Source organism: Chrysemys picta, chromosome 7 (genome assembly GCF_011386835.1).
Source record: "Chrysemys picta bellii isolate R12L10 chromosome 7, ASM1138683v2, whole genome shotgun sequence".
NCBI classification, from domain to species: Eukaryota; Metazoa; Chordata; order Testudines; family Emydidae; genus Chrysemys; species Chrysemys picta.
This window is the reverse complement of record NC_088797.1, coordinates 32,520,645-32,546,196: the sequence shown is the minus strand read 5'-3', so window position 1 is coordinate 32,546,196 and position 25,552 is coordinate 32,520,645. Positions and strand designations below refer to the sequence as shown.

Sequence of the window (25,552 nt, the reverse complement as noted above, 5' to 3'; positions counted from 1 at the left end):
CCCCCGTCCAAGTGGCCAGCTTTTCCCACGTTTACTGGTATAAGTAGGAGACTGGGAGTCAGGACTCCTGGGTTCTGTTCCAGCTCTGGGTGGGGAGTGATGTCTAGTGGTTAGAGCAGCAGGGCTGAGAGTAGGGTTGCGGCTCATTGACTCAAGAAGATGTAAGGCCGCTCACACCAGCTTGCTAGGGTGACCCGCGACCGTTCACCGCAAAGGCCCGAGGAAGCAATAACTGCAGGAGGGGACCAGGAGGGGAATTTCCCCCAACTTCCCATTTCGCAAGTTCCTGAACACCCGCTGAGTAAACAGCAGCTGAGGTGGGGGCCGGAGCCTTCTGGGAGCAGCTGTCTTCTTCCGTGGTGGGGGCTTAAATAAAGCCGGAGCAGACGGGTGGATGGCAGAGGGCGCAGGTGGTGAACGTGGCTGCTGTGCGGTGTCTCCAGCACAAATCTTCGCTCCCTGGGGGTGAGTAGAGGGTCTGGTAGGGATGGGGGAGATGCTGGGTGGGAGGGGGAGTTCTGCAAAGGGATAGAGCAGGATGCCTGTGGTGCAAGCTTCCCGGCCAGCATGCCTGGGTGCTGCCTTTTGAGTATGGCTGCTAGAGGGGAGCACTGTCCCTGCGGCCCTCTACTGAGATGAAGGGGCCAGTTCTGGTCACCTGGTTCCCTGGGAGCTGAGCTGAGACTGGTCACGCTCATTTCTCATATGCTACTGGGCAGTTGTTGGTTACTGCGAGCAGTCACTGCCCTGGAGAGGGAATCCAGTGATCAGTGCCCTGTACCCAGTCCCTGAGGTAGCCAGGATATGAGGACACTGATGGGAGAGAAAGGCATGCTCAGCTACCCTGGGGAGCCTCCTGGCTTTACTTGTGCCTGCACCTTACAGCACAATAGAAATTGGTATTTCTAGAATAGAATTGCTAGAAGTCTAAAGAATAAAATGGGTGAAGTGGAGTGCCTCGTATTAAATGAGGATATTGATATAATAGGCATCACAGAAACTTGGTGGAATAAGGATAATCAGTGGGATACAGTAATACCAGGAGTACTTGTGGCACCTTAAAGACTAACAAATTTATTAGAGCATAAGCTTTCGTGGACTACAGCCCACTTCTTCGGATGCATATAGAATGGAACATATATTGAAGAGATATATATACACAGAAAAACTTCAAAAACAGACTCCAAAGAGAGACTGCAGAGCTAGAATTGATATGCAAACTAGACACAATCAACTCCGGTTTGAATAAGGACTGGGAATGGCTGAGCCATTACAAACATTGACTCTATCTCCCCTTGTAAGTACTCTCACACCTATTATCAAACTGTCTGTACTGGCCTAGCTTGATTATCACTTCAAAAGTTTTTTTTTTCTCTTAATTAATTGGCCTCTCAGAGTTGGTAAGACAACTCCCACCTGTTTATGCTCTCTGTATGTGTGTATATATATCTCCTCAATATATGTTCCATTCTATATGCATCCGAAGAAGTGGGCTGTAGTCCACGAAAGCTTATGCTCTAATAAATTTGTTAGTCTCTAAGGTGCCACAAGTACTCCTGTTCTTCTTTTTGCGGATACAGACTAACACGGCTGTTACTCTGAAGTCAGTAATACCAGGGTACAAAATATATCGGAAGGACAGAATAGGTCGTGCTGGTGGGGGAGTGGCACTATATGTGAAAGAAAACGTAGAATCAAATGAAGTAAAAATCGTAAATTAATCAAACTGTACCATAGAATCTCTATGGATAGAAATTCCATGCTCTAATAATAAGAATATAGCGGTAGGGATATATTACCAACCACCTGACCAGGACGGTGATAGTGACTGTGAAATGCTCAGGGAGATTAGAGAGGCTATTAAAATAAAAAACTCAATAATAATAATGCGGGATTTAAATTATCCCCATATTGACTGGGTACATGTCACTTCAGGACGGGATGCAGAGATAAAGTTTCTTGACACCTTAAATGACTGCTTCTTGGAGCAGCTGGTCCTGGAACCCACCAGAGGAGAGGCAATTCTTGATTTAGTCCTAAGTGGAGCACAGGATCTGGTCCAAGAGGTGAATATAGCTGGACCGCTTGGTAATATTGACCATAATATAATTAAATGTAATATCCACCACAGCAGCCCAACACAGTAGCATTTCATTTCAGAAAGGGGAACTACACAAAAATGAGGAGGTTAGTTAAACAGAAATTAAAAGGTACAGCACCAAAAGTGAAATCTCTGCAAGCTGCGTGGAAACTTTTTAAAGACACCATACTAGCGGCTCAACTTAAATGTATACCCCAAATAAAAAAACATAGAGAACCAAAAAAGAGCCACCGTGGCTAAACAACAAAGTAAAAGAATCAGTGAGAGGCAAAAAGGCATCCTTTAAAAAGTAGAAGTTAAATCCTAGTGAGGAAAATAGAAAGGAGCATAAACACTGACAAATGAAGTGTAAAAATACAATTAGGAAGGCCAAAAAAGAATTTGAGGAACAGCTAGCCAAAGACTCAAAAAGTAATAGCAATTAAGTACATCAGAAGCAAGAAGCCTGCTAAACAGCCAGTGGGGTCACTGGACGATCGAGGTGCTAAAGGAGACAATAAGGGACAATAAGGCCATTGCAGAGAAACTAAATGAATTCTCTGCATCGGTCTTCATGGTTGAGGATGTGAGGGAAATTCCCGAGCCTGAGCCATTCTTTTTAGGTGACAGATCTGAGGAATTGTCCCAGATTGAGGTATCATTAGAGGAGGTTTTGGAACAAATTGATAAATTAAACAGCAATAAGTCACCAGGATCAGATGGTATTCACCCAAGAGTTCTGAAGGAACTCAAATGTGAAATTGCAGAACTACTAACTGTAGTATGTAACCTATCATTTAAATCAGCTTCTGTACCAGATGACTGGAGGATAGCTAATGTGACGCCAATTTTTAAAAAGGGCTCCAGAGGTAATCCCGGCAATTACAGGCCTGTAAAACGGACTTCAGTACCAGGCAAACTGGTTGAAACTATAATAAAGAACAATATTGTCAGACATATAGATGAACATAATTTGTTGAGGAAGAGTCAACAAATTATGGTTTTAGTAAAGGGAAATCATGCCTCACCAATCTACTAGAATTCTTTGAGGGGGTCAACAAGCATGTGGACCAAGGGAATCCAGTGGATATAGTGTACTTAGATTTTCAGAAAGCCTTTGACAAGGTCCCTCACCAAAAGCTCTTATTCAAAGTAAGCTGCCATGGGATAAGAGGGAAGGTGCATTCATGGATTGTTAGCTGGTTAAAAGATAGGAAACAAAGGGAAGGTATAAATGATCAGTTTTCAGAATGGAGAGAGGTAAATAGTGGTGTCCCCCAGGGGTAGGTACTTGGACCAGTCCTATTCAACATATTCATAAATGATCTGGAAAAAGGGGTAAACAGTGAGATGGCAAAATTTGCAGATGATACAAAATTACTAAAGATAGTTAAGACCCAGGCAGACTATGAAGAGCTACAAAAGGATCTCTCAAAACTGGGTGACTGGGCAACAAAATGGCAGATGAAATTTAATGTTGATAAATGCAAAGGTAATGCACATTGGAAAGCATAATCCCAACTATACATATAAAATGATGGGGTCTAAATTAGCTGTTACCACTCAAGAATGAGATCTTGGAGTCATTGTGGATAGTTCTCTGAAAACATCCACTCAATGTGCAGCGGCAGTCAAAAAAGCGAACAGAATGCTGGGAATAATTAAGAAAGGGATAGATAATAGGACAGAAAATATCATGTTGCCTCTATATAAATCCATTGTACGCCCACATCTTGAATACTGTGTGCAGATGTGGTCGTGCCATCTCAAAAAAGATATATTGGAATTGGAAAAGGTTCAGAAAAGGGCAAAAAAAATTATCAGGGGTATGGAATGGCTTCCGTATGAGGAGAGATTAATAAGACTGGGACTTTTCAGCTTGGAAAAGAGATGTCTAAGGGGAGATATGATTGAGGTCTATACAGTCATGACTGGTGTAGAGAAAGTAGATAAGGAAGTGTTGTTTACTACTTCTCATAACAAAAGAACTAGGGGTCGCCAAATTAAATTAATAGGCAGCAGGTTTAAAACAAATAAAAGCAAGTATTTCTTCACACAACGCATAGTCAACCTGTGGAACTCCTTACCAGAGGATGTTGTGAAGGCCAAGACCATAACAGGGTTCAAAAAAGAATTAGATAGATTCATGGAGGATAGGTCCATCAATGGCTATTAGCCAGGATGGACAGGAATGGTGTCTCTAGCTTCAGTTTGCCAGAAGCTGGGAATGAGCGACAGGGGACAGAGCTTGATGAGTTTCTGTTCATTCCTTCTGGGGCACCTGGCATTGGCCACTGTCGGAAGACAGGATTCTGGGCTAGATGGACCTTTGGTCTGACCCAGTAAAGCCATTCTTATGTTCTTATGTTCTTAAATTGGGAAAGAAAGAGAAGTCACCTGCTTGTGACCCCCAGATTAAGATCTCCTGCCCTGCAACCTGCTCAGGGCAGGGATCACAGACAGACCCTCTTCCACCTTAATGATCTGTATCAAAGTAGTACCTAGGAGCCCCGGTCATGGCCCAGGGCCCCATTGTGCCCGGTGCTGTACAAACACCTCACTTGAGACCCTATCCAGCCCACAAAGAGTCCAGTTACTAGCCCCATAGCACCTGGGATGGCCCTCTCTCTCCATATTCGACCCAAGCCCAGGCTCTGTTAGAGGCAGAGCTGCTCAGAAAATGCCAAGTGTCTTTATTATTTTAATAAATTACAGCTCCTGTGGGAAGTTCTTGTTTCTGTGAGGAAAAAATTTATACGAAAACGGGGGGCAATTTTTTCCAGTTTTCCATTAAAAAATATTGTTTTTCAAAAACCAAAAATTATTACCCAAGAAAACACACTGAAGATAAAAAGTTGATTTTTAACCAAAAGATGAACAACTTTTACCCAAAACCAACATTATTTTACTGAAACATTTTTTAGTTTCCAGGTTTTTTAATCAGACAAGTGGAAATTTTTCCATGAAATGAAAATTTTCCACAAAGTACTCAGTCTTGGACAAAAAGCCACGTTTTGTCAGAAAAAACATATGTTTTGACAGAGTCTTACCAGCTCTGGAGACCCTTCTTGCTGTCCCAGGGAGAGGCAGAAGCCCACTATCTATGGGTTTTATCTTGCCGCCCATCACAGTGGTGTCTGAGCACCTTCCAGCTAAAATCAATAGCAGTAGACCAGTCCCCTTTTAGATATCTTGCTATCTCTGTATAACACCAGTCCTCTGGGTGGGTTGTTAGTAGTAGGAATCAAACCTGGGATCTCAAGCAAGAACCTCTACTGCCTGGGCTAAGAGAGACAGCTTTATTATGCCTGTAGCAGCCTCATCAACCACTATATATCTCCCAGCCGTCACTGGTGGGGGCTAGCATGCTGCACAGAATGGGTGTGGGTTGTACCTGCACTTAGCACCACTAGCAGGCACAGTATAAATGTCCCATTACAGGAGTGGGTGCTGTGGAGTAACATCGTTCTTATTCTTTGGCAGGTTCCACTATGCTCAGACAACTTTGGCTCCTAGCGCTCTGGTTGCTGGGATCTAGTCCTGCCCTGGCTGAAGTTCAGAGCTGTCACGCCTCCAGGGTCCAGTCTTCTGTGGTCTCCAGCTGCCAAGCTCAACACCATGAGACACTGCCAGAAATTGACCCATCCACCCAGATCCTTCTGCTGAATTTCAACCTCCTCTCCAACATCTCGGCCTCCTCCTTCCCCAGGCTGGAGAGGCTCAGGAAGCTGTCTCTGGGATGTCAGCTGGGGGGATCACTCTCCATTGGAGAGAAGGCCTTTGAGAAGGTGGCCAACATCACGTTCCTGGACCTCGGGGGCAACAGGAAGCTGAGCCTCCAACCCATGGCCTTGGCAGGCTTGCGGCAGCTCGAGGTGCTCCTGCTGGATGCCAATGGCCTTGATGAGACTGTGCTGGAGGGTGGCTACTTCCAGGATTTAGTGTCCCTCAAAAGGCTGGATCTCACAGGGAACCAGATAAAGAGGCTGAGACCCGATTCCTCTTTTCAAGGCTTAAAGCTGCTGGCTGTCCTCCAGCTCCGGCTTAACAAGATCAAGACAATCTGCGGGAAGGATCTGACCCACCTCGGGGGACAACACCTGTCCCTCCTAGATCTCTCATCCAATCTGCTGTCCTATAGGGACCCTCGGTACAACCACTCCTGCCCCAGTCCCTTCCACAACATCACAGTGGAAACCCTGGATGTATCCTCCAATCCATGGGATGTGGGTAGTGCTGAACGGTTCTTTAAGGTCATGGCAGGTGCCCAGATACGGCATCTGAAGTTGCAGCACTCGGGGGCCATTGGGAGGGGGTTCGGGTTCAATAACCTGCGGGGCCTCTCTGCCAGCACCTTCTCAGGGCTCAGCCAGAGCAGAGTCCTCTCTTTCGACATGTCTCATGGCTTCCTCTCCAAGCTGGGGCCTTTGGTCTTCTCGGGTCTCCCTGAGCTGCGTGCACTGCGCCTGGCATCCAATCAGATCCACGAGATCCGTGGGGAGGCCTTTGCTGGACTGCAGCACCTCTGGACCCTGGACCTCTCCCACAATCTGCTGGGGGAGCTGAACATGGAGGCTCTCCAGAGCCTAAGCTCTTCCCCACTGCTGCACCTCAACCTCAAGTCCAACCACATTGGGGCCATCCAGCACAATGCCCTGGAGGGACTGAGGACCCTGCGGACGCTGAATCTGCAGGACAATGCCCTCTCGCGCGTGCTGCCAGGGCGGCTCCCTGTCCTGGAGCGCCTGCTGCTGGGCCAGAACAGGATCAAGGACACCTGGGGAATCGGGAAGCTTTCCACGAATCTGACCTTCCTCGACTTGTCTTCCAACCGCATGCAAGACCTGAGAGGGCTCTGGAACGAGCTGAGGGGCATCCCTGCCTTGCAGTTCCTGAACCTTTCACACAACCTGATCTCAAGGTGCTCTGAGCACCAGGACAGAGCCATGCCCAGGCACAGCCAGCTCAGGGTGCTGGACCTTTCCGAGAACTCCCTGAATATCGTCTGGAATGCAGGGGGCTGTGTGGATGTCTTCCACCATCTAGACAGGCTGGCAGCCTTGAACCTCAGCAGAAACAATCTCCAGACCTTACCTGAGGGCCTCTTCCAGGGTCTGGTGTCTCTCCAGGCTCTGGACCTATCTGGGAACCTCATGGCCATGCTTCCTGATGGGCTGTTCCGGGACCTGCACTCCCTGCAGGTGCTAGGGCTGCAGGGTAACCCCTTGGTGACCCTGTCACCATCTGTTCTTCAGCCGCTCCAGGCACTAGCATTCCTGAATCTCCAGGAGGTCTCTCTGCTTTGCCACTGCAGCTTGCAGGACCTAGAGGCTTGGCTGCACTCCACCAACGTGACCCTGAGTGGTGGGAAGGAAGGGGTTACCTGTTTTATGCCCACGCCTCCCTTCCCAGGAATACCCCTCCTTTTCTTCATCCAAAACAGCTGTGTCCAGTAGCACAGCCCATGCTGTGTCCAGCTTTCCCCAGCATAGGATCCCACCTGTGTGGCTTTAAAAGCTGTTCCATATGCCGTGTGCTTGGCACTGAACTGTGATACTTATGCAATCACAGGCAGCGATGCCCAGTCACCTTCAGCTGTGAACCAGTTTCCCAAAGGCATAAGCATAGCCTGGACTAGGAGTCAAGGCGTCTTGGTTTGACTCCTAGTTCTGGGAATGGAGTCTAGTAGTTAGAGCAAGGGGCAGGAAGTGGGGTCTAGTGGTTAGAAGGATGGGGATAGGGTGGGGGTTCAGGTGTATTCCTGGTTCTGTGAGTGGGATCTCATGGATCAGAATAGGGGGGCTCAGAGTCATGACTCCTGAGATCTATTTTCATTCTGTGGGGTCTAGTGGGTTGGAGCAGAGGGCTGGGAGTCAGGCTCCCTGGTTTCCAGCTCCAGGAGGAGAGATGTCTAGTGGTTAAAGCAGGGGTGTTGGGAGTCAGGACTCCTGGGTTCTATGCACAGTCTTGCCCCTGGCTGTACAACAGTACAGTAGAGGCATTGGGAGATTTCATAAATCTCTGGGGTGTTATAAAGTGCTCAGTGTCATCACCTTTATTCTTCTAATGCCAGTATAATGGGTTGACCTCCCTTACGGCTCCTGGCATGGCATGAACTATCCTTTCTTAACCCTGGAGCTGATGGGTACACTATGGGCATTAGGCAGAGTCTGTTTAGCACAGATGCAGGTTAAATCACTAGCTACACTCCAGTCTTGTCTTTCCTAGGGAACAAGGTGTGATTTTAACACGTGTTAGCCCATATCTGTTAACTAACATGGTGGAATCATAGTGCAGACCAGGTGAGATGCAGTTTTAACACGTTAGCTTGTCAAGGTAAACCCATATTAAACCTACAGCCACTTTGTCTATACTAGGATTTTAACGTGTTAAAAACACACCTTTTATCCTTATTTAGACCAAGGGATGTGCTCACCCAAGGGAGTGCTGGCATTATTCATTATTCTTATATTGTGTTACCGTAGTACCTAGGGACCTTAGACAGGACCCCTGGGTGCTCGGTGCTCTACAAACAGAACAAAAAGTCCCTGCCCCTACTTCAAAAATGACCCACAAGGCAGTGTGCTGGACAGTGACACAGGAGGCACAGGTACCTACTCACAGTGCAGCGTGTCATTTGCTGACACAGTCTCTCACAGTGAGGCTGCGCGGTACTGGCAAAGGCCATGCTGGTGACATTGGAACAGCAGCCGCGTATGCTGGCAAAAATACTATTGGCAAAACTTTTGAGAGTAGATGTGGCCTTAGATTGCAAGCTCTTTGGGGCAGGGACCATCTTTCAGTTCTGCATGTGTACAGCACCTAACACAATGGGGGTCCATGACTGGGACTCTAGACGTCATCACAATACACAACATAATTAATAACAATGTATGTAGACATGGTTGGGGCTTGTGGACGGGAGCTGGGATTTCGTATGAGTGCTGTTTCCTAAATGGTCTCTCTGAAATAGCAGTGTTGATTTGTTGTTATTACCTGTGCTAATAAAACCTCAACTTCTTAAATGCAATTTTAAAAGAACACAATAGTCTGTATTCATAGAACCCTGGAATGTGCCAGGCTTGCAGGGAGATCTACAAAGACATGGGAGTACAAGGGTGAAAGAAAGGAGAGGAAAATCAAATGGGGGGAAAGCCAGCAGGAGACCAAGTTTGTCTGTGCAGGAGACCAAACTTTCTCGGCGGCTGGTCCGAAAATGTGGAACAAAATCCTCTGGGAAACAAGGAACATCCCAACCCTGCTTGACTTCTCTGACATAAACACAGAACAGTGTGGACATAGACACAACCCTACCTAAACAAACCACGGCATGCAGGATTCTCCCCCTTGGTAGAGGATAAGAGAAAGAATGACCGCCATGGGGCAGATGTTAGTCTTATTGCATAATGCAAAGATCCTGCAGTGATGAGAGTGGGATAAGAGCCTGTGTAGAACAGAAAACCTTCTCTCGCTGCTAAGAATAGGTTCCTGCTATTCAGCCCTGAATGTCTCTCTTGTCAATTTCAGGCACTTGCTGCCAGCCACACCTCTTGAATGCCCCTCAACAACCCCCTCGTTTGCTGTAAAACGCTATGGGGACAAGGCTCTGTAACTTTCACTGTAACACAGATAGGTGGGGTCACACCAGATTGGGGGGATGATGTTGCTACATTGGCAAAAACTGGCTGTGCCTTGTCTCCACTACGATTTTGCAGCAAGGCGGCAAATGCTCATTAGTTATCCCGCTGTAACACGTGAATGGCCGTGAATTTGGTAGGGCCCTAGTCATTTGCTCTGCACACACAAACACTTCTGTACCGCCCATTGCCTGATCCCAGGCAGCTTTCAGTGCTGCAGGGCTCCTGGGATGGGCAAGGCAGCCATTGCCATGACCACAGCTCCAGGCCAGTAAGAAGAGAGCTTAGGGAGCTTGATCCACCCACTTAGTAAGAGTCTCAGAGTCATCGTGATAGGCCAGAAACTCGGGCTTTGCCCCTCGTTCGGCAAAACTCCCTGCTCTCAGATTGGATGTTTGGTGATAGTAACAGGCTGGGACGAGGGGACGAGCTACGATTAGCTGGTGCGACAACAGCTGCTGTGGGTTAAAGGGACAGGGGGTGGAGCGTATGGATGGGAGGATTGTGGAGCCACTGCTAGTACGTGCTGTGTGTGCTTTGGAGAGACGGATACCGGGCTGTCAGGTAGGGCAGTGCGGCAAGGGGGAACCGGTTAATCACACAGAGGTGGGCAGCAGGCAAAGCCGCAGCTCAACATTGCTCAGAGCGTTAGAAGTGACCGGTGCTGCAGCATTTCATAGGGCTGACAAGGCAGCGTGGTCTTGTACAGCCACCGGTAACAGCCTGTGAAACCGAGAGATCCCCGCCAGGAAGGGGGTTTCTGGAAGAGTTGGAAATTCTTCCCCTTTTGTGAATTTGGAGGCCTGAGCTGCACATCGCCCAAACTTTCCCCTTTGTGCAGTGATGCCCCTTAATCCCAACCTGCGTTGCAATCCTGGACTCCCCTCACATGCTCTGTTGGTGCTTCTCCATATCAACCTGCAGCCTCACCTGCTTTTCCGGTTCTGGCCTTTCCCCCCCCCCACAGCTCTGCCAATGCCCCTCTGTCCTGGCCTGCAGCCCCCTGCTATTCCATTCCTGGTGTCTGCACCCCCCTCGCAGCTCTGCTAATGGCCCTCAGTCCTGACCTGCAACCCAACCTACTGTTCCCATTATGGGTTCCTCCCTCTCAATCCTGACACGCAGCCTCCCTGCTCTCCCAGCCCTGGACCTTTCTACAAACGTACTTAAAAACAAAAAAATGTTCTGCCAGATGACTAAGAACTCCAGAGCAGACAGGGCTGTTTTCTGTCTTTAACTCTATTGCTGGAAGTACTTCCAGGTCTTCTCTGATCCAGCAATCTCATCTTTCCCATAGCTATAGACCCACATTCAGTGCCCTGCTCTGCCATAGACTCCCTGTGGGACCTTGGGCAAGTTGCTTAGGCCCAGACCCTCAACAGTATTTAGGTGCCTAACTCCCATTGTCATAATCTGTCATCCATCACCGCACAAGGGTTTGATGCTGCTCCTATCTTAAACCTATGGAACTCCATGCTACTGGATTTTACTGAAGCAACCAGTAAGATTAAAAGAAAAATGAGTGGGAGATATGAATGACCGGGAGGGGACTGTCAAGAACCATGGGGCTGAGTTCCCTAGCTGAGGCTGGGGCTAGTGGGTTTAGCCTTTGGACAGGTTAATGAGCCCAGCTGGGCTTCAGCAGAATCACCTGATTGACCAGTCCATCCAATTGTCTGAAAGAAGCCAACAACTCTGCATTTATGCTCAACAGCAGCACAGCTTAACCCTTATACCTGCAGCTGCAATTGCTCTTGTGCACAGCTCGCCGGGGATATTAGTTGGTGGCACCTTCATGGAGCGGTGAGCATGGGCATGTACCTGGCATGGTTCACCACCTCCCCCGACACCTGCCCCTTCTGCGGCGAGAGGGAGACCCTGGTGCACATCTTCTTCGAGTGCACCAGGTTGCAGCCCCTTTTCCGGCTCCTCCGGAACCTCCTCCTCAGGTTCTGGCTGCACTTTTCCCCACACCTCTGGATCTATGGCCATCCGTGGCCCCATGAAGTCGCAAGACCTCCTCGTTGACCTCCTTCTGGCATTGTCCACGGTGGCTGTTCACCATACCAGGAGGAGGAAGGTGGACGGGGAGGTGCTCTGTGAGTGTGCGGTCTATTTCCAATCCTCCATTAAGTCACATCTCCAGACAGAGTTCCTCTGGGCCACATCCACTGGACACCTTTGAGGAGCAGTGGGCATTGTCCAAGGTTCTCTGCTTAGTGTTCCCCTCTGGATCCCTGCTGTTGACCCTGTGACCCTCACTCTCATCCCTGTTTTTTCATTTGTGGTCCCCTGAATTCAGTTGAGACCTGGGTCTAGTAGCTCCTCCTCTTAGGCTGGGGTGAGGGGCCTTTAGATGTGGGCAGGCGCCCCCCAGAGCTTTAATAGGTGCAATTGCTCCTGTGCCTGCTTGCTCCTGCCCTGTTCTGGTCCTCCTCCTGCCCACCCGACCCTGCATCCTTGCCTGGCTTCTGACTCCTGGCTCTGATTATTGGCTTCAGATTCTAGCTCTGACCATTGGCTCTGGGTAGTGGCTTCTGACTCTGACATTTGGCTCTGGCTTCCAAGCCTGTTCCAAAGTCTAACCTCTAGGGCAGACTGCCCACATCCTGGTCCTGACAAGGGGTGGGTTGCCAGCAAGAGAAAAACAATCCAGGCTAAGCAACATGAGTCATTCATGCCCTGTTCCCTTCCCATGATCGCTGCATACACGGGCTGGAAACCTCAGACGCCGTTCACCTCTTTGTAGTCCTGTGACAACTCCAGCCCCAGCAGCGTAACATAGGCCTGGTCTACACTACACTGTTAGGTTGATGTAAGATGCTTTGCGTCGACCTAGCTGTGGAAATCTCTTCATTTACGTTTGGCTCCCACTGACGTAAGTTCCTCTCTGCGGCGCTTTAGTAACACCACCTCCCCAAGCGGTGGAGAGCCAAGGTCGATGTAATTAGATTGATGCAGTGTCCGTGCGGACCCTGCATTGCTTTCATTGATTGTGACTGGCTTTCAGGAGCCGTCCCACAATGCTCCTCACTGACAGTACGATCGATACACGCGTCCTGGTGAGGACGCATACTGCCGACACAAGTGATTTAATACCTGTGGTGGCTTATGCAGATGTAAGTTAGGTAGACATAATTGTGTAGTATAGACATGGCCATAGGCTAAACACCCAACCCAGATCAGAGCAGGCTGTCTCTGACCCTTCCACCGCAACTACTGTCAGCTGAAAGTGGCAGGCTCTAATGACCCATGTTCTGTCCCAAAGGTCCGGGATCCACAAGAGCCTCTCCTGAAGGAGGAAGTGTCTGTGGTTAGAGAGGCTTCCTGTGGGAAGAGCTTTGTGTCTCGGCAGAGAAGGCTGGAGCACGAGGATGATGGATCGGTATAAGATCCCACGCACCAAAGAGCTGGAGTTTGGAGGGCCCCTGGGTAAGACGAGGGTGAGGGGGGTTGGAAGGCAGTGGCTCACATACCCTGAAAGGCAGTGCAAACTGGAGCTGTGCATGCAGCTACATGGTTAGAGCAGGGTGGGTCTGGGAGTCAGCACTTTTGGGTTCACAGCTCTGCCATTGACTCACTGTGGGATCTTATCTCTCAGGGACACTGCTGCCTTCACTCACCCACAGTTCTGATCACCCTGGGGATCTTGTCCCTCTAACCTCTCCTTCCTCCCTCTACAGGAGCCATGATCCTCCTCTTTCTCATGCCAGCTACCGTCTTCTATCTTCTGCTGACATGTCGCACTGAGCAAGCCAGCGTGCTGAACTTCCCGCCCCCGCTGCCACCCCTGAGCACCCTCTGGAGCCCCCACACCTTCCTGCTGCTCCTGGCTTGGGTGGGACTCCAGGCTGCCCTCTACATGCTGCCTATGGGAAAGGTAATGTGGGGTCAGCCTCATTGGGCAGAGGGGAGGGCAGGACGTCCCCTTCCCTGCTGGTTGCCATCTGCCTAATGGTAGCTGTTTGGCTACCCATAGGGGATCAAGGGCACATGTGAATTGCCTGGGCCACGTCTGAGCCAGATCATGGCCAGCTGGCTACACCATGTAGGCAGAGACCTGCCCAAACTCAGTTCATCTACACAGTTGTGAACTGAGGCTCCAGGGAGGGTGCCGATGAGAGGAGTTGGAGTCAAGACCAGAGAGATCAGTGTTAACCGGTTGTGTGGCTTTCCCCCAGGTCACAGAAGGGATCGTCCTTCGAGACAAGAGCCGGCTCCAGTATCGCATTAATGGTGGGTGTTGGATTTTGTTAGGGAGGGGAGATTGACTATGACCCGCCCCAGAATTTGCAGCCAATCACATCACTTACTGAATTTCCTCATGGTAACAAGTAATAGTATTGGGGGGAGGGGGGGAAGGGGGGAAGTGCTGTCTATTGGGACTGAGCAAGTGGCTAGGAGTCAGGACTCCTGGGTTCTATCCCCAGCTCTGCCACACATTCCCTGTGTTACCTTGGGCAAGTCCCTTCCCCTCTCCAGGCCTCTGTTTCCCAGAATAACAGTGTGCTGTGACTCAGGGATCCTCAGCTAAAGAGCCGCAAAGTGTTGCTGTATTTAAGCAGCATGTGTCCTGTCTTCCCTTCTCCTGCGCTGCAGCTTTCCATGCGATGGGGGTCACAGCCCTGGTGGTGGGGGCTGGATTGGCAGCTGGGTTGCGCCTCAGCTACATCTATGACCACTTCCTGCAGTTGGCTTTCTCGGCCTTGCTGCTGGCCTTCGGCCTCAGCTTCCTCCTCTACTTCAAGTCCCTCTTTGCCCCAGAGACAACACTGGCGCCAGGCGGGAACTCAGGTGAGTCCTTCTATACACATGGGGCACACGGACACAGGAATGATCTTGTGCATGCAGACACATAGACGTGTGCAAATATGCATGTCTGAACACACACAGACATGCGCACACTGACACTTGTGCAACACACACACAGGGACACTTGTGCATGCACTAACACATAGACACTCTCTTAGACATACAGGTCATACCTGATGTGTCACGGGGGTGCAGGGGGAGAGCATCCAGTGATGCCAGTCAGGGTAAAAACTGCCAGGACTCTAGGGAGGTATCTGATCAGTTGATGCGTGGTTCCTTTCTGACCTTCTTGTTGCAGAGAGTTTAACCTTCCAATGAAGCATCCAGCAATAGCACCCATTGGAAACCAGACATATCCAGATTTAGCACAGCAGGGGTGGGGATACCAGGCCACTGGGATGGGCCCCTTGGACTGATCCGGGGTAACAGAGAGAGGAGCATACCAACTAGATGGACCCATTGGTCTGATCTGAGGCAGCAGGGGGGGATGCTGGGCTGGACAGGCCTATTGGTCTGGTCCAAGGTGGCAGGGAGAGGAAGGGGGAGTAGCTATTCCCCCTTGAGGTGCCTGACTTGCTGTTGGTCACACAGGAAATCCTGTCTATGATTTCTTCATGGGCCACGAGCTGAACCCACGCATCGGCTCCTTCGACCTGAAGTATTTCTGCGAGCTGCGGCCAGGCCTCCTCGGCTGGGTAAGTGGGTGGGGTTTTAGGGTGCTCCCTGCTGCAGAAAGTCCCTTGGGCCCATGGCTATAATGACCTTGCGAAGGCAAAGGATAATAGAACCTGCTGCAGGGGAACACTAGTCCCGGGGGAAGGGTTGCAAGGGGGAATTTCCCTCCCTCCAGATGGCCATGTGTAGCAGATACTAGCCATAGCCAGAAATCCCAGCCTAGATGGACCCATTAGTCAGACCAAGCATGGGGGGAGGGGTGAAGAATACCAGACTAGATAGGCCCATTGGTCTGATCTGGGGCAGCAGAGAGTGTGGGATGCCAGGCCCATTAGTGCTAGATGCAGGGGTAGAGGTAAACCAGGCAGGATGGTCTTACGCAGGGGCTAGATATGCCTTTGGTCAAATCCGGGGCAGCGGGGAGCAGGGCCGGTTCCAGGCACCGGCCAAGGAAGCTCGTGCTTGGGGCGGCAGATTCTAAGCCGTCCAATCTTAGGGCGGCACGGCTGCCTTTTTTTGCTTTGTGTCTGGGTCCGGCCACCGTGCTTGGGGCGGCAAAAAAGTCAGACCCGGCCCTGGCGGGGAGGGGAAGATACTAGGCTGGTCTGCCCCAGTATGTCAGTGAGATATTGGGGAGGTCTCACTCAAGGGTGCCAATTAGGTAGGGCAGAGGAGGGGCTGCCACGCCCCCCTCCCACTCCACCCCCACCCCGAGTTTCATACAGGAGGTGTGCTCCCAGGTGGAGCTCTTCATTGCACAGCATTAGTGTGGAATGTGAGCTCTGCAAAGAGGTGCTTCTCCCAGCTTGTGTCCCCAGGGCAAGGAGTCAGTGTTTTGTTTCCAAAAAGAGGCTTGGGTGATTAAGATAAGAAAAGGATGGTAATTAAATTAAGGCTCTGGAAGTCCTTAGATGAGCCTGTAAAACAGGTTTCAGAGGGGTAGCCCTGTTAGTCTGTATCAGTAAAAACAAGGAGGAGTCCTTGTGGCACCTTGGAGACAATTTATTTGGGCATAAGCTTTCATGGGCTATAACCCACTTCATCAGATGCATGGAGTGGAAAATACAGTAAGCAGGTATAAATATACAGCACATGAAAAGATGGGAGTTGCCTTACCAAGTTGGGGGTCAGTGCTAATGAAGCCAATTCAATTAGGGTGGATGTGGCCCATTCCCAACAATTGACAAGAAGGTGTGAGTATCAAGTCTTTATTTGGGCCTAATTTGATGGTGTCCAGTTTGCAAATTAATTCCAGTTCTGCAGTTTCTCGCTGAAGTCTGGTTTTGAATGTTTGTTGCTGAAGAATGGCCACTTTTAAGTCTGCTATTCAGTGTCCAGGGAGATTGAAGTGCTCTCCTACTGGTTTTTGAATGTTACAATTCTTGATGTCTGATTTGTGTCCATTTATTCTTTTGCGTACACTGTCCGGTTTGGCCAATGTACATGGTAAAGGGGCATTGCTGGCACATGATGGCGCATATCACATTGGTAGATGTGCAGGTGAACGAGCCCTTGATGGTGTGGCTGATGTTGTTGGGTCCTATGATGGTGTCCCTTGAATAGATATGCGGACAGAGTTGGCAACGGGATTTGTTGCAGGGGTTGATTGTGTGGTGTGTAGTTGCTGGTGAGTATTTGCTTCAGGTTGGGAGGGCTGTCTGTAAGCAAGGACTGACCTGTCTCTCAAGGTCAGTCCTTCAAGATAGGTTGTAGATCCTTGATGATGCGCTGGAGAGGTTTTAGTTGGGGGCTGAAGGTGATGGCTAGTGGCGTTCTGTTACTTTCTTTGTTGGGCCTATCCTGTAGTGACTTCTGGGTACTCTTCTGGCTCTATCAATCTGTTTCTTCACTTCCCCAGGTGGGTATTGTAGTTTTAAGAACACCTGATAGAGATCCTATAGGTGTTTGTCTCTGTCTGAGGGGTTGGAGCAAATGTGGTTGTATCTTAGGGCTTAGTTGCAGACAATAGATCATGTGATGTGGTCTGGATGAAAGCTGGAGGCATGTAGGTAAGTATAATGGTCAGCAGGTTTCCAGTATAAGGTGGTGTTTGTGACCATTGCTTATTTGTGCTGTAGTGTCCAGGAAGTGGATCTCTTTTGTGTGAACTGGTCCAGGCTGAGGTTGATGGTGGGGTGGAAATTGTTGAAATTCAGATAGATTTCCTCAAGGGCCTCTTTCCCATGGGTCCAGATGATGATGTCATCAATGTAGTACAAGTAAAGTAGGGGTGCTAGGGAACAAGAGATGAGGAAGCGTTGTTCTAAGTCAACCATAAAAATGTGGGGCCATGCGGGTACCCGTAGCAGTGCCGCTGACTTGAAGGTATAAATCGTCCCCAAATCTGAAATAGTTGTGGGCGAGGACAATGAAAGTGACAAAGTTCAGCCACCAGGTTTGCCGTGACATTATCGGGGATACTGTTCCTGACGGCTTGTAGTCCATCTTTGTATGGAATGTTGGTGCAGAGAGCTTCTACATCTATAGTGGCTAGGGTGGGGTTTTCTGGAAGATCACCAATGGATTGTAGTTTCCTCAGGAAGTCGGTGATGTCTGGAAGATACTATGGTGATGGGGAAGTGCTGGTAGTGTCGGGCCTGAGGAGAGAGTCCACGTAGCCAGCAAATCCTGCTGTCAGGGTGTCACTGCCTGAGATGATGGGGCGTCCAGGATTCCCAGGTTTATGGATGCGGGTGGTGATGGTGGGCGGGGGTTGAAGAGGGAACGCAGGGGACTCAGAAGAAGTACAACCAAGCCCTCTGAGCCCAGGTTACAGTCAGAAAAGAGGAAGATGTGAGGGGCATAAGTGAAAAGAAGGGGCCAAAACCCAGGGAAGGGATAGCAGTGGTATAAAGAAGTTCCCACTCTACCTGTGGTACTTATGTGGTCCCATCACCGTAGTATCTGAGCACCTCACATCACAGCCCCTCAGAGAAGTCGAGCAGTACTGTTATCCCCATTGTACAGATGGGGCACTGAGAGACTAACAGCCAGGTTTTCAAAGGTATTTAGGCACCTAATGGGATTTTCAAAAGCGCCTAGAAGGTTAGGTGCTTTGTAAACCCCACTAGGTGCCTAGCTGCGTCTTTGGGTGCCTAAAAGCCTTTGAAACTCTGTCCCTAAGGCACTGACCTGAGGTCATACAGGAAGTCATTGGGGGGGAGGGAAGGGTAGAACCCAGGTCTCTCAGATCTAGCTCCCTATCCACTGGACCAGCCTTTCTCTCTGCTGCATGCTGCAAAAAAGAGGCCTCTGATGGACGGCAGCAAAACCAGGAAGGCCAGCTCTCTGAGATTCCAGCAATTGGTCCCAGGTAGGGTGACCAGATGTCCCAATTTTACAGGGAGAGTCTGGATTTTTGGGTCTTTTTCTTATATAGGCTCCTATTACCCCCACCCACCCCCGTCCTGATTTTTCACATTTGCTGTCTGGTCACCCTAGTTCCAGGTGATTGGGAAGGATGTCATGGTTGACAGTATGAAAAGCAGCAGAGGTCGGGAAGGATGAAGAAAGAAAGAGAATGAGAGTCAGATGAGAGGAAAGCACTTAACTGTCAATGGGTGGCAGGTTCTGCCCTAGGCTGAGTTGTACAGCAATGCCTGCTATGCAATTTTAGGGCTTGTCTACACTGGCACCTTACAGAGCTGCAACTTTCTCACTCAGGGGTGTAAAAAAAACACCCCCCTGAACGCTGCAAGTTTCAGCGCTGTAAAGTGCTAGTGTAGAGAGTGCACCAGCGCTGGGAGGTGCTACACCCCTCGTGGAGGTGGGTTTTTTTATAGTGCTGGGAGAGCTCTCTCTAGGGTTACCATACGTCCGGATTTTCCCGGACATGTCCGGCTTTTGGGGGCTCAAATCCCCGTCCGGGGGGAAATCCCCAAAAGCCGGGCATGTCTGGGAAAATCGGGAGGTCAGCCGGGCCCGCGGGGACCCGGGCCGGCGGGGAGCCGGGTCAGCCGGGCCCGCGGGGACCCGGGCCGGCGGGGAGCCGGGTCAGCCGGGCCCGCGGGGACCCGGGCCGGCGGGGAGCCGGGGGCCGGCAGTGCTGGGCGGGCCGGGGGTGGTCGGCCGGGGCCGGCACCCCAGGGCCCCAGCTGACCCAGGCTGGAAACGCCGGGGGGCCAGCCTGGGCCGCGCCTCCTCCCCCCACACCCCCCTTACCTGCTTCAGGCTTCCCGCGAATCAAATATTCGCGGGAAGCAGGGGAGGGGGCGGAGACTTTGGGGAGGGGGCAGGGTTGGGCGGGGGGCTGGGGGCGGGGCCAGGGGCCGTGGAGTGTCCTCCATTTGGAGGCACAAAATATGGTAACCCTACTCTCTCTCCGCACTGGTGCCGCGACTACACCGCCATATTAAAGCACTGCCGTGGCCAGCTCTTTAACATTACTAGTGAAGACATGTCCATTGGTTTTAACTGAAAACCATTTTTTGTTGTGAGTTTGAAAAAAAGGAAGGAATGAGAAAGTGTTGTATGAGTATCAGATGTGATTATACATCAAATTTGTAGGGTTTCAGCCGTATTCAGGCCAATTCCAGAACAAAGAACAGAAATTGCATCCACGGAGTCCATAAAGTTGACGATTATTGTCATGATTTGTGTTATTCGTTGGGCACTATCTGTGTCCTCAGCACTATTCAGAATATACCAGAAAATGTAGTCCCTGAGCCAATGCATATAAGATGTGTAACTCTGGCTAAGATGGCTCAGATATTTAAGTATGCATAGTTATTGACCTCACATGTTCGCTGTGATGTTTATATCTGAGTGGAGGTGCTGATGGCAATAGAAGTTTTACTTGTTTAAGGACTAGAAGATTTGACCCTCCAACTTTCTTTCAAGAGGAAGAGTTGCCCAGAGCTCCTGTGCCTGTTTGTTTTCCTTTCCTGCCTGCAGTCGCCCTGATATACCTCAGAAGTCTCAATTTTTTCCCCAACTTTAAAACGTAGAATTTTCTTGGTGTTTGATTTTAAAATAGTCTCCTGTGAAAACTGCAACTCAATCTCTGTAATGTTATGTTTAAGACCCTTCTGGAAAGTAACTGGCATTTAAACAGAAGTGAAAGCAGTGTTGCCAACTCTCATTATTTTGTCATGAGTCTCATGATAATTATTGTTTTCCTTAAAGCCCCAGTTCCTGGAGTCAAGTGATATGTGATGATTTCAGCCTTCCTTCTTAAAGAAAAATGAAGATTTTAGTTCTTGTGGCTGTGGAGAAAGCTTCAAAATGTGACCCCAGTGCACCTTAAAGGCTCAAAAAGCAGAATATAAATAAAAAACCCCCACCAAATCTATTATTTTTACACAATATCATTATTTTAAAGCCAAGCTCATGATTTTTGGTGAGCCTGATTCTTGATTTTTGACTATTTGGGGTTGGCAATACGATGAAAGTGACTTGAAAGTGTCAGTTTCACTACTGTTTAAAGTAATTTTTTAGTCTATTATTTGTAGTGGGGTAACACCCCTAGAGCCCCAGGCAGGTGCAGTATAAACTCATGGGGTCTTGCCCTAACAGGATGTTTCCAAAAGTTAAATGATTTATTCCAAGCGTGATGAACTGCAAAAAAGTGATAGAAAGTAATCTAGATTTTTCTACAATTGTTTCAATTGTTCTATTCAAGAGTTAGTAACAAATTAAGAATATACATTAAAATTTTAAACCTAACCAGTGTCCCTTCAGTGACTTGACACAAGATTTCATAACATATTAGTATTAGAGCTGAGTGGGTATAATATATATATATTTTTCTTTATATAGGAATTAGAAATTATTATCTGACAGGAGCACTATATAGCAGATATCATCAGCAAAAAACCCAAGAGTTTATAGGTGCTCAAGTAGCCTCTGGAATCACAGTTAAATTTGCCCCCTCTCCTACCAAAATCTGAAATGGGGCTCCTGGTCCATTCAGCAATCAGGTGTTTTTCTCTGGGCAGACAGGGTGCTGGGGCAAGGGAAGGAGCAGGGAGGGAGGCAGGTTTTCTCCAAACTCCGCCTGATTGCTGACCCTCCTGCCAGGCACTGGTGAACATGGCCATGCTGATGAAAGAGACTGAGCTGCGGGGCAGCCCCTCGCTGGCTATGCTCCTGGTCAATGCCTTCCAGCTGCTGTATGTGGTGGATGCACTCTGGAATGAGGTGAGTCACTCCCACATCCCTGGCTTAGCCTGGGCTTGGGATCTGCAATGGCCTAGGGGCTACAAAGGGAACCTTAGGGGAGGCCTCCTGGGTTCCCTTCCCATGTCTGGGAGGAGGGTGGAGTCCAGTGGTTCAAACGGGGGGCTGGGATTGAGGACCCAGCTCTGAGAAGGGAGTGGGGATTGGTGATTTTAAGCACAGATGTGGCCAGGGTGGATTGATTTAATTTAAATAATTGATTGTAGTCAAGTTTTGCATTTGTACTTCATAGTTATTTTCCTAACAAAAGGTTAATTTTTTTCACTGGTGGGTAACTATTAAAACATGTTAATTTGCAACCAAACATACCCTGACTTTATACTATACTAAATTCGGTACTTCTTTTTGCTAACCAGGAGGACACAATATATCTCTACACATTTATTTGAGCAATTATATAGCTTACTTTACATGTATTCAGATTCTTAATTTTTACATTTTTATTATGTTAGAAAATGGTGAATATTGTATTTATTTACAATATGATGACTGATGTTTTACTTGCAATTTGTGTCCAGCTCTATTTGGATGGAAATTAAAATTCAATAAAAAATTCCCAGAAACAACATGTTAGGGTTTTGAATAAAATAAAACTACTTTGTGTGCTAATATACTTTTAAAATATTTATCAATAAATGTGTTCTATTTAAAACTGATTGTATTAAACAAAGGAAGTATAGTCAAACCCCGCAATAAGGCGCCCCGCCATAATGTGAAATCGCATATAGTGCGATCACAATTTGGCCCCCATTTAAGACATACAGTAATACAGTATGTACCAGTGGTCCCCAATGCCATGATGCCTGCCGAGACATTTGATGTGCCTCCACCTAGTGCCAGGCAGGGGAGAGAAGCTGCGGCCCTGCACCTGCCGGGGACAGTGAGCACTGTGCCCGCAGTCCTGGAGCTCTCTGTCCCCCGCAGCTTCTCTCCCCTGCTGGGCACTAGGCGGCGCACATCAATGCACCGCCTTGGGGACCACTGACGGGCTTGAAACCCCTCTATACTGCGACCCCGCATTTAGCGCGATGTAATTTTTTGGATCCCAAACATTGTGGTATACCGGGATTTCACTGTAGTATCTGTATGTTTCTGGTCACCATGTCATTCAAGATTTTAGAACTAGTAGATCTCATCCTCTCACACATAGTTTTTCTTCATAGATTGGAAGAGAAAAACAAGCTTTCCTGCCTGTTCAACTCCCAATTGATTTCTTAACTTCAAATGAACTAGTCACTGAACTGATTTAGTTGAATAAAAGGAAATTAAATTAAATATTCTCTCTGCACCTGCAGAAGAGACTACTGCCAACAGTTGAAAGGTGGTTTAGTGCTTCAACAAACTCTGGTTCCAGGTGCCTAGCCAGTGATGTCAAGCAGTTCTGTGTGTTCACTTTCTTTAAACTTGGCAGCAAACGTGTCTTGCTTAATATTGGGGGGGGCGGGGTTTGTATTTAAATGGTTTAATAGATTACAGCATGGTTAGGCCTTAGCATAGGTTGTTTATTTCAAATTTAATTTTAAATAGATTTAGGGTTTTTTAAATATTTAAATTGTGTTTAGCATTGATTTTTATCCATGCTGGATGTGGCTCCTCTGTGTGCTGCAGGAGGCCATCCTCACCACCATGGACATCGTACACGATGGGTTTGGCTTCATGTTGGCCTTTGGGGACCTGGCGTGGGTGCCCTTCACCTACAGCCTGCAGGCCTACTTCCTGGTCAACCACCCCCAGAAGCTGAGCCTGTCCATGGCTGTCGGGATCCTCTTGCTCAATGGTGAGGCTCAGGTGATTTCCCTCTCACAAACCAGACCAATAGGCTCATTCAGTCCCACATCTCTCCTCTTTCCCTTCCCCCCCCCCGCCCCCTGATCAGACCAATGGATCCACCTAGTCAAGACCAATAGGTGTAGTATCCCTCTCACTTTACCCCATGACCCCATCTATCACAGTATCTCTTACCCCCCCCCCCACACACACCCCCTTCCTGCCTCACCAACCCTACAACTCACCTTGCTGTACAATGGGGTGAAATCCCTTCCTGCCCAGCCCCAAGCCACACCCTGAAGCGTGAGGATTGAAAGCCCTGTTCAGTGCCACCCTGAGCCAGCATCCACCACCATTGTCATTCATCCCTCTGTCCTCTCCAGAGCGATCTGTTTCCATACCAATCCATGGCAGAAGTGCCCGTATCCCCATGCCTAGAGTTCCCACAGCCTATCCTCACTCTGGTTCTCTTCTTGGCAGGTCTGGGCTACTGCATCTTCCGCAGCGCCAATTCCCAGAAGAACACTTTCCGCAGGAACCCCAACGACCCCAGAGTAACTGGTGAGTTGCAGCCACCTCTTGGATGGGAGTTAGATGGGGGACTTGGAGTGAAGGAGTCTGGAGAAGAAGGTGATGCTAATGGAGGATTAGCTAATGGGAGGGAGGGGGAGGAATGGATGCCATGTGGGGTAATGCTCTTCTCCTCCTCCCAGGTCTCAAAACCATTCCCACAGCCACGGGCCGGCGTCTCCTGGTGTCTGGGTGGTGGGGGTTTGTGCGCCACCCCAACTATCTGGGGGATCTCATCATGGCTCTGGCCTGGTCACTGCCCTGTGGTGAGTCTAAATCCTGCCTGGAGGAGCCTGTGAAGGCTAGCAAGGAGGTGTGTGTGGGGGGGGGGGGAGGGGGAGGGTTGTCTCCTTCTCCTGCCCCCAGCATTGGTGTCCCACTGGGACCTGTGCCTTTAGGGAATATCCCTACTGCCCCTCTGCGGTGTCTGCCTTGGGCACCCATTGTGTCTTTCACGAGCTACACAGAGGGTGCCCGCTCTGGCCCAACATCCCAGTCATGGCCCAAGCAAATGGCACCAATATGCTGCCCCCTACTCCAGCCAGAGGTCACGTAGAAGGCACCTGGTCTGGTTGGCCTGAAGTCCCAGGTGGAAGGCACTGGTCGCACCTTCAAAGGATGTCATCAGTGTATCATTAATGTGGGAGTGGGGAGGAATCTAGGCCCTAGACAAGTTTGCTCAGCACTCAAGCTATCCACTAGAACAATGGTTCTCCACCTGTTTACCATTGTGGGCCACATATGCAGCTCTGTGTTATGTGGGATATATATACTGCCTGTAAGGCCCTGAGGATGTCACATGGGCCACAGCTATGTGCTGATTAGGACACAAGCAGCCCCTGGGTTGAGAACTATTGCACTAAAAGGTCCTAGAGGAAGGGCCCATGGCTGCCTCCTCCTCATGCCCCATGTCTCTCCCACCCCCTCAGGCCTGACACATGTCCTGCCCTACTTCTACGTCTTCTACTTCACTGTGCTGCTGATTCACCGGGAGGCTCGGGATGAGCACCAGTGCCTGCGGAAATATGGGCTCGCCTGGCAGGAGTACTGCCGGCGAGTTCCCTACAGGATCTTCCCGTACCTTTACTGAGATGTGGCCCAGCACACCATGCCCCATGCAGACCCAGGCATGACAGCTCACATCTGCCCACCACTGCTCCATAGGCTGGCAGGGCGCTAGCCTCTGTCCTCCCCACTGGGGCACGTTGTCATCCCCAGAGGGCTCCAGATGGAGGTGCGGGCTCTGGGGTGGGGCTGGGGATGAGGGGTTTGGAGTGTAGGAGGGTGTTTCAGGTTGGGACAGAGAGATTTGGAGTGTGGGAGGGGACTCCAGGCTGGGGCAGGGAATTGGGACACGGGGTGAGGGCTCCGGCCGGGGGTTCAGGTTCTGGGGTGGAGCTGGGGATGAGGGGTTTGGGGTGCAGAATGTTGGGAATCATTAAGAAAGGGATAGATAATAAGACAAGAAATATCATATTGCCTCTAGATAAATCCATGGTACATCCACCTCTTGAATATTGTGTGCAGATGCGGTCACCTCATCTCAAAAAAGATAGATAGGAATTGGAAAAGGTTCAGAAAAGGCAACAAAAATGATTAAGGGTATGGAATGGCTGCCATGTGAGCAGAGATTAATAAAACTGGGACTTTTCAGCTTGGAAAAGAGCCCACGAAGGGGGATATGATAGAGGTCTATAAAATCATGACTTGTGTGGAGAAAGTGAATAAGGAAGTGTTATTTATTCCTTCTCATAACACACGAACTAGGGGTCACTAAATGAAATTAATAGGCAGCAGGTTTAAAACAAACAAAAGGAAGTATTTTTTCCACACA

At 49.3% G+C, this 25,552-nt stretch overlaps 2 protein-coding genes across 2 annotated transcripts; both read left to right on the top strand.

Moving 5' to 3' along the window:
* The first annotated feature begins 281 nt into the window (after positions 1-281).
* Positions 282-9,110, top strand: LOC101937248 (toll-like receptor 5). Its single transcript, XM_005307990.4, has 2 exons — positions 282-465; positions 5,564-9,110. The coding sequence occupies exon 2, from the start codon at positions 5,572-5,574 to the stop codon at positions 7,534-7,536; it is 1,965 nt and encodes a 654-aa protein (XP_005308047.2). The 5' UTR covers positions 282-465; positions 5,564-5,571; the 3' UTR covers positions 7,537-9,110.
* Positions 9,111-10,143: 1,033 nt separating this feature from the next.
* TM7SF2 (transmembrane 7 superfamily member 2) lies at positions 10,144-24,950 on the top strand. The gene is made up of 11 exons (XM_065551127.1): positions 10,144-10,281; positions 12,986-13,149; positions 13,401-13,597; positions 13,899-13,953; positions 14,317-14,511; positions 15,121-15,224; positions 21,223-21,342; positions 22,990-23,158; positions 23,629-23,709; positions 23,862-23,984; positions 24,648-24,950. Exons 2-11 carry the CDS (start codon positions 13,092-13,094, stop codon positions 24,806-24,808), a joined length of 1,263 nt encoding a protein of 420 aa, XP_065407199.1. The 5' UTR covers positions 10,144-10,281; positions 12,986-13,091; the 3' UTR covers positions 24,809-24,950.
* The last annotated feature ends 602 nt before the right edge of the window (positions 24,951-25,552 follow it).

Bases quoted from the DNA above. Each gene is read 5' to 3' on its own strand.
- LOC101937248 (XM_005307990.4), top strand. From the start codon at position 5,572: ATGCTCAGACAACTTTGGCTCCTAGCGCTCTGGTTGCTGGGATCTAGT.
- TM7SF2 (XM_065551127.1), top strand. From the start codon at position 13,092: ATGATGGATCGGTATAAGATCCCACGCACCAAAGAGCTGGAGTTTGGA. The intron at 15,225-21,222 runs GTAAGTGGGTGG...CCCTCCTGCCAG, and splicing joins GGCCAGGCCTCCTCGGCTGG to GCACTGGTGAACATGGCCAT. The intron at 23,985-24,647 runs GTGAGTCTAAAT...CCACCCCCTCAG, and splicing joins GGCCTGGTCACTGCCCTGTG to GCCTGACACATGTCCTGCCC.